General features: G+C 41.9%; 1 protein-coding gene and 1 pseudogene across 1 annotated transcript; one reads left to right on the top strand and one right to left on the bottom strand.

The window, feature by feature from the left end:
• The first annotated feature begins 616 nt into the window (after positions 1-616).
• On the top strand, positions 617-735 carry LOC119428610 (annotated as a pseudogene).
• A 4,531-nt stretch (positions 736-5,266) lies between these two features.
• On the bottom strand, positions 5,267-6,859 carry LOC119428123. The gene is made up of 2 exons (XM_037695759.1): positions 6,294-6,859; positions 5,267-5,818 (listed from the first exon to the last, which is right to left on the bottom strand). Exons 1-2 carry the CDS (start codon positions 6,807-6,809, stop codon positions 5,345-5,347), a joined length of 990 nt encoding a protein of 329 aa, XP_037551687.1. The 5' UTR covers positions 6,810-6,859; the 3' UTR covers positions 5,267-5,344.
• Positions 6,860-7,496: the final 637 nt, after the last annotated feature.

Raw genomic sequence — 7,496 nt, 5'->3', positions numbered from 1 at the left:
AATCACATTTACATAAATATTCACAGCCTTTGTTTCAAACTTTGTTGATCCATCTTTAGCAGCAGTTACAGCCTCCAGACTTTATGAATATGATGCTTCAAGCTGAGCACACCTCTCTTTAGACAGTTTGTCCCATTCTTCTCTGCAGTACTTCTCAAGCTCCATCAGGTTGGATGGGAGACGTCTGTGCAGCCATTTTTAGATATCTCCAGAGATGTTTAATCAGATTCAAGTCTGGACTCTTGCTGGGCCCTTCCAGGACCTTCACAGAGTGGTCCTGAAGCACCTCCTTTGAGATCTTGGCCATGTGCTTTGGGTCGTTGTCCTGCTGAAAAATGCACCATCGCCCCAGTCTGAGGTCCAGAGCTCTCTGGAGCAGGTTTTTGTCCAGGATGTCTCTGTACATAACTGCATTCATCTTTCCCTCCATCCTGACTGGTCTGCCAGTTCCTACTGCTGAAAACATCCCCATAGCATGATGCTGCCACCACCTTGCTTCACTGTAGGGATGGTATTGTTCTGGTGATGAGCTGGTTTCCTCCAAACATGACGCCTGACATTCAGACCAAAGAGTTCAATCTTTGTCTCATCAGACCAGAGAGTTTTGTTTCTCTCGTTTTACGGCCATATCACCCTGAACAAGCCCGATCTCGTCTGATCTCGGAAACTAAGCAGGGTTGGGCCTGGTTAGTACTTGGCTGGGAGACCACTGGAGAGTATCAGGTGCCGTAAGCTTGGGGGCAGCTGTGGCTGAGTGGTTAGAGCAGTCGTCCTCCAATGCGGGAGTTGGGGGGGCTCGAATCCACCACCAGTCACATGCTGAAGTGTCCCTGGGCAAGACACTGAACCCCACATAGCCTCTGATGTGTGTCCCGTCAGTGTATGAATGTGATCTAAAGCTCTGATTAGTCTCTTTAGAATGATTTGTTCAATTAGCTTTGTAGAGATCTAGTAGAGTGCTGTATGAATGGGTACATAAGGACACAGATTGTAGTGTAAAGAGCTTTGAGTATCTTGAAATAAGATAGAAAGGTGCTATATAAGTACAGTCCATTTACAGTCCATGTTCTCAGAGTCCTTCATGTGCCTTTTGTCAAACTTCAGACGGGCTGCCATGTTTCTTTTATTAAGAAGTGACTTTCGTCTGGACACTTTACCATACAGGTCCGATTGATGGATTGCTGCAGAGATGGTTGTCCTTCTGGAAGGTTCTCCTCTCTCCACAGAGGTACGCTGGAGCTCTGATAGAGTGACCATTGGGTTCTTGGTCACCTCCCTGACTAAGGCCCTTTTGCCCCATTCACTCAGTTTAGATGGCCGGATAGGTCTACAAAAAAGAGTCCTGGTGGTTCCAAGCTTCTTCCATTTATGAATGATGGAGGACACTTTGGGGCCTTGAAAGCATCATAAATGTTTCTGTAGCCTTCCCCAGATTTGTGTCTCAACACAATGATTTGTTGTTGGTCTACAGATAATTCCTCTGACTCCATGCTTGGTGTTTGTGCTCTGACATCACAGTCAGCTGTGGGACCTTCTATAAACTGGTGTCTGTCTTTTCAAATCAAATTCAATCAACTGGATTTACCACAGGTGGACTCCATTTAAGTTGTAGAAACATCTCAAGGAGGATCAGTGGAAACAGATTCATCTGAGCTCAGTTTGGAGCTTCATGGCAAATGCTGTGAATACTTAGGGTCAATGTGATTTCTTAGTTTTCTGTTTTTAATAAATTTTCAAAAATCTCAAAAAACATTTTTCACATTGTCATAATTGTATGTAGAATTTTGAGGAAAGAGATTAATTTAATACAATTTGGAATAATGCTGTAACATAACAAAATGTGGAAAAAGTGAAGCGCTGTGAATAATTTCCAGATGTATGTCTGTTTTGACTTTAAAAAAAAAAAAAAGGAATTATTTTGCTACCAACCACCAAAGGCAAAGGTGGGGTTATAATGTTTTGTGCATATCCATGTGTGTCGTAGATACTTTTTTAATATTAGTCTACTTGTTTGGAGATCAGGTAGTTTTTAACAAATTTGATCTGGATTCCATTTTCATACAGAAAAATGACACATTATCAGCCACAGACACTATGCTTGTTTTAAGCTCATGTATTCATTTTTTTTTACTCTTTATTTATCCAGGTAGTCTCATTGAGCCACGAGAACTCATTTTCAAGAGAGACCTGTTTAGGGAGCAGATGGTGGGCGTTAAGGGCCTTGCTCAGGGGTCCAGAGTGGGGCGAATGAGGGTGGAGGGAGGTGTGAGTGTTTCACCTTTTCCACCCACATTTTGATGTTGACGGTACCGGGAGGTGAACCTGCGACTTTCCGATCACAAGCCCATCTTCTAACCTCTGCACCACCACTCCCCACCAGTTCAGTTTGATACATGCCTAAAAATATTTATTGCTGGTTTCCTGCTGATTCATCCTCCCCCATGAATAGGTCTGATGGGTTTTAAAGGTTATTCAGGCTATAGTTCAAGTTCCTAGAGTTGAATTCAGTTCAGTTTATTCATTTTGTGCCACTTCACAACAATTTCTCAGGTCACTGTATAAAACATTTACATACATTAAACATGCCAATTAGTGAAAGTTATTTTTCTAAGGAAGCCAGAAGATTGCATCAAATCTCCACTTTGTTGCAACCTCCCACCCAAGCAAACACACAGGCGACAGTGGAAAGTCTGGGGAAAGAAGGGTCAGGAAAGCAATACAAAATACAGTACACCCTGCAGGGTGAAGCAAGCTGATGCCAACAGACTCAAACTCATCAGGAGAGCTGGCTCAGTTCTGGGAGTGGACCTGCAGTCTCTGACAGAGGTGTCTGAGCAGATCCTGAACAACATGTCACACCCAATGCATGACACCCTGGACTCTTACCGCAGCACCTTCAGTCATAGGCCCTGTACACACGTAGCCGGATATCAGGAAAACCGAATAGTTTATCATGCGGTGTGGCCTTTCATCCACACGTGAACTCCGGTTGATGTAACTATAAACGAATAATAACAAAAACTCCGACCAAAGTGGAGATTTGAGAAATCTCCTCTTTCGGGTTTGCGTGTGGACTTTCGGAACCGGAGATATGCGCATTATGTCTGCGACAGATGGTGCAGCGCGGCGCTGACGTCACATGTGCGACAATTGTTTTTGTTTGCCCATTCATTCGGAGGGAAAATGACTGCGTTTAGGGAAGTACTAATTGTAACGCTGGTTCAGGCAATTTTTGCTTGCTTGTTTTTACAAGCACAACTGCTCCAACAGATGGAATTACAAAGGAGAAAAAGCGTTTGGCGTTCAGCTCTTTTACAGCAACTATCCCTACCGATACGGAGGCACAATACCGCCATTCAGCGTCGCCGTCGCCGGTTTTGGATCAGACCTGGACGCACTGCTGGCTGGTGGGAAAACTTTGAGAAGGAAATTGTTCTCCCACAGGAATGGCGTGAGAACTTCAGAATGTCACGGTCGTCATTACTGTCGCTCTCGGAGTTACTCCTTCCTTACATTCAAGGGAAGAGTACTGTAATGCGATCTCCAGTCTGTGTGGTCAAAAAAGTTGCATGCACGCTATATTATTTGGCTGACGAGGGAAGACTGCGTAAAACGGCCAATGCATTTGGCTTATCAAGACAAGTAGTCTCAAACATAATTAGAGAGGTGTGTAAGGCTATAACTGTGTACTTGGGACCATCTTACATAAAAATGCCAACAACAGAGACTGCTGTGCGTGCACTTGTTGAGGGATTTGAGCAGGCTTATGGTCTCCCTCAGTGCCTTGGAGCTGTGGATGGGACTCATGTGGAGATAAAGCAGCCATCAGCTAATTCTACAGAGTACCTAAATAGGAAGGGGAGGTTTTCTCTTAACATACAAGCCACCTGTGATTACAAGTACAGCTTTATTGATGTAGTTGTGAAATGGCCAGGGAGTGTGCATGATGCCAGAGTTTTTGCTAACTCGACAATAAACACAAATCTGAAAAACATGAAGATTCCCCCCTGTCCAAGACAAATTGTGGAGAACGAAGACGCTATACCCATTTACATACTGGGTGACCCTGCATACCCACTTCTACCTTACCTGATGAAAGAATATGCTAACGGAGGAAGCAATGTTCAGGAGCAGTACTTTGGACTTTCGTTGTGCCGAGCTAGAATGGTGATTGAATGTGCATTTGGAAGACTAAAAGCCCGATTTGGAGCCCTGAGGAGAGCCATGGACATCAATATGAACGATCTTCCATTTGTTATATATGCATGTTTTGTGTTGCACAATTTTTGTGAGGCATCAAAAGACACTGTGGATGAAAACAGAATAACTGAAGCTATTCAACATGACAGGAACAATCAACCGGACACACAGCCAGTGGTCAGAGGAGACAGCTTGGCAGCAGAAGGAAAGCGGGTCAGGAGAGTCCTCACTCAGTGTCTGGATCCATAAACACAAAAACCTGTGAACTATTTAGCAGACTGCGTTGTTTTTTCATAAAAAAACGTTATAGTTAGCACCATGTATGTTAGAGAATTTTTAAATTGTTTTGTGCAATGTTATTGCATTTCATTCTATTAATGCATGAAAAGCTACCACCCAGGATTTAGATACATTATATAATAGTTTGTAGCTCATTAGACAGACTTTTAAGTGAAATGATTTTACTTTTCTCTCTTAAAATTGGACCTGTAGTGTATTAAATAGTGCTGCCAATACTTTCTGATGAACATGACTGTATTTGTAACTGATAAATGTCATATTCACAAAAATTCACATAAAGAAACTTGCTTTTAAAATGTTTGTCAATTTATTCAAACGAACACACTTAACATGTTCTTATTTTGTGTTTCATTTATGAACAGATCAGATTATAACAGATCTACAACAGATAAAGCTTTTTAAACATGGGAGAAAAGCAGCACAGTTACTGTACACTTTTAAATCAGTGATGCCCAAGTCCATAACTTGGGAGCTACCACAGGTACATTTCAGCTGCATTTTCTTCAACAAACCAGTATGAAATAGCTGATTTCAATCATCAGTATGTATTTGATAGTGGTGTTTTGGAGAAATACATCTAAGTAGCAGTAGCTCCCAAGGACTGGACTAGATCACCACTCTTATAAAGATTCACGTAACAAAAATGTAAATAGTTAAAGTATTGTGCAATTGCTACATTTTAAGCTTTTCACAGTATGTATAAAAAGATAGCAAACAGAAAAAAAACACTGTCAGAGTAAATAACACTGTGATTAACAACCTGACATGTGTGCAACCTTGTGCAAAAGTGGAACTTGTATATACTTAACTGTACCAGACTTGTTTCGATGTATAAAACAGTACTCTACTGGTCATTAAAAAGGGCCTGACTGAATGAAAATTGGTCAGTGGCTTCAGCAGGTGTGTGGAACACAGCTTCAGTGTTCATAGTGTTTCCTGGTCTTGTGTTTTGACGTGTTCTGTCAGAAGTGGAGTTGTTTGGGTATGGGTAATTTGCTGAGTTTTGGTGGACAGAATGGTGGGCCATTGTGTGCGAATACATCGGACCTCTTGGCTCATATGGCATGTAGTGTGGTGGTTGTGCAGGTGCATGAATGACCTGTTTCAGAAGAGAAAACCCATCAACAATCGATGTGGTAAGTCTTTCCAGTGTATTGGACATTTTTGAATAGTTTTCGGATGCTTTTTGTTCTGATGTCTCAATGATTTCCACCAGTCTCTTTTTCACACGCTGGTCTTCCTCAAGAGCATTCAGCCACTGGGTCTCAGCAGGCAGCTTTCTCCTCAGACGGTCGTGTCTGTGTCCTTTTAGTTTTGCCTTCAAAAGAGAAATGAAAATCATCACAATTAAACATAAAAAAGTAAACCTGGATCATGTTGATGTTGTACTTTTCACATCACTTCTACATAACAATATGTAATAACAGCGTATCCAATGTTTGCTATATGTCTTAAAGTGTATTTTGTACCCACCACCCCATCAAACTAATGAATATGTAGGCCTAACATAATATGAGATGAGTAAGAGCATGATGGTGTCATTTCTTTTTTGCAATAATAATAAAAATAAATCAGCAACCCGTACACAGTAAAATATAAAAAACATCACATTCCAGCCTCCACTACACACCTCAACTCTTGCATAATTTTTAACACACATATTGCCTTAACTGTATTTTTAATAGCAACACAATTCAACAAACCTGTTCCGTGAATTATAGTACATCCAACAGATGAACATTTACAGCAAAAGTACTTTTATTTATGAGGAATGGACAGAAAAATATACGTACATCAAGCAGGTCTCTCCTCTCCTTTGAAGTAGGACCCACACTGCTTTCATTATCAGACCCTGTGTCTGCTACATCCATGGTAGTGGAGGAAGAAGATGTGGATGGTGAGGGTAGGGTCCGAGAATGATCCAGGTCAGCTGTTTCAATACCGGAGGATATGGTAGTACTAGCTGGAGAGCCACCCCAGATTTGTTCGCACAGTTCGAAGTACAGAAGAACCACTCGACCGTGTCCACTCCTGCGTCCTGTATCAACAGCATGGCGATATTTACCTCGGACTGCTTTCATTTTTGTTGTTAAATTCCCGCGCGTGATGTCGGCATGTGAATGGGGAAACTCGTCGGAGGACTCCGTTGGGTAATGCTCTAAAAAAAGCGCTAAAATATCAACATACTTGTTCTGACAGGATTCCCAGTCGACATTTTCCTGAGTTTTATTAACTTTGTACTCCAACACGGTATTTAATAGTAGTTCAACCTCGCGGTCTGTCCACACAAACGAACCTCCAGGCGCCATGATTCAATACTAACAGGAAGTTGTGGTTGCTTTGAAGGGTTGTGATTTGCTGATATACGTTTCACCTTTGCACTACACTGCCTCCTATGGGTTGGGCATATTCTTTACAACGCTTTGTGGTGAACATCACCGGGTTCATGTAGACGATCATTTTCTCTATCCGAACATGTATGTACGGCGATATTTTTTTGCGCGGATATTCGTTTTTTCAAACACCAGGCTACGTGTGTACAGGGCCATAGACTGAGACCATCGAGGTGCTCCACAGAACAACACAGGAAGTCCTTCCTCCCTGTGACCAGTAAACTTTTCAACTCCTCCCCCTCTCTACACACAGGTCAATAAAATTAATTCTGCGCCACAGTAAATACTTTAATGTTTCTGTCTGCACCTGACCTGTTTTAGACCTTAATTGTTGGTATTTTTATATTCTGTTATTTTTATATCTTGTGTGATTCCTTGTGTATGTTCCTTTGTACTGAAACTCTGGCTCAGTTGCTTCCTGCGGGATCAACAAAGTTCTTATCTTAAAATTATCAGAAGCTAACACCAACCTGCTAACTACTAAGATGACTGTCACTCAGTCTGTGTCACATGTCTTTGTCTTCTTCCAGTTGAAGCTGCGTCGAACAATCAGGTCTTGTCACGTGTATAGGTAGTCGGCCAATAGTGTGCCTATCGGACTCT

This window comes from Nematolebias whitei, chromosome 22 (assembly GCF_014905685.2).
Source record: "Nematolebias whitei isolate Nwh7 chromosome 22, NemWhi1, whole genome shotgun sequence".
In the NCBI taxonomy this organism is placed as follows: Eukaryota; Metazoa; Chordata; class Actinopteri; order Cyprinodontiformes; family Rivulidae; genus Nematolebias; species Nematolebias whitei.
This window is presented reverse-complemented; position numbering and strand designations above follow the sequence as displayed.

Coding starts and splice junctions, on each gene's coding strand:
- LOC119428123 (XM_037695759.1), bottom strand. CDS start 6,809: ATGGCGCCTGGAGGTTCGTTTGTGTGGACAGACCGCGAGGTTGAACTA. Junction 5,819..6,293: donor AGAGGAGAGACCTGCTTGAT/GTACGTATATTT, acceptor TCTCTTTTGAAG/GCAAAACTAAAAGGACACAG.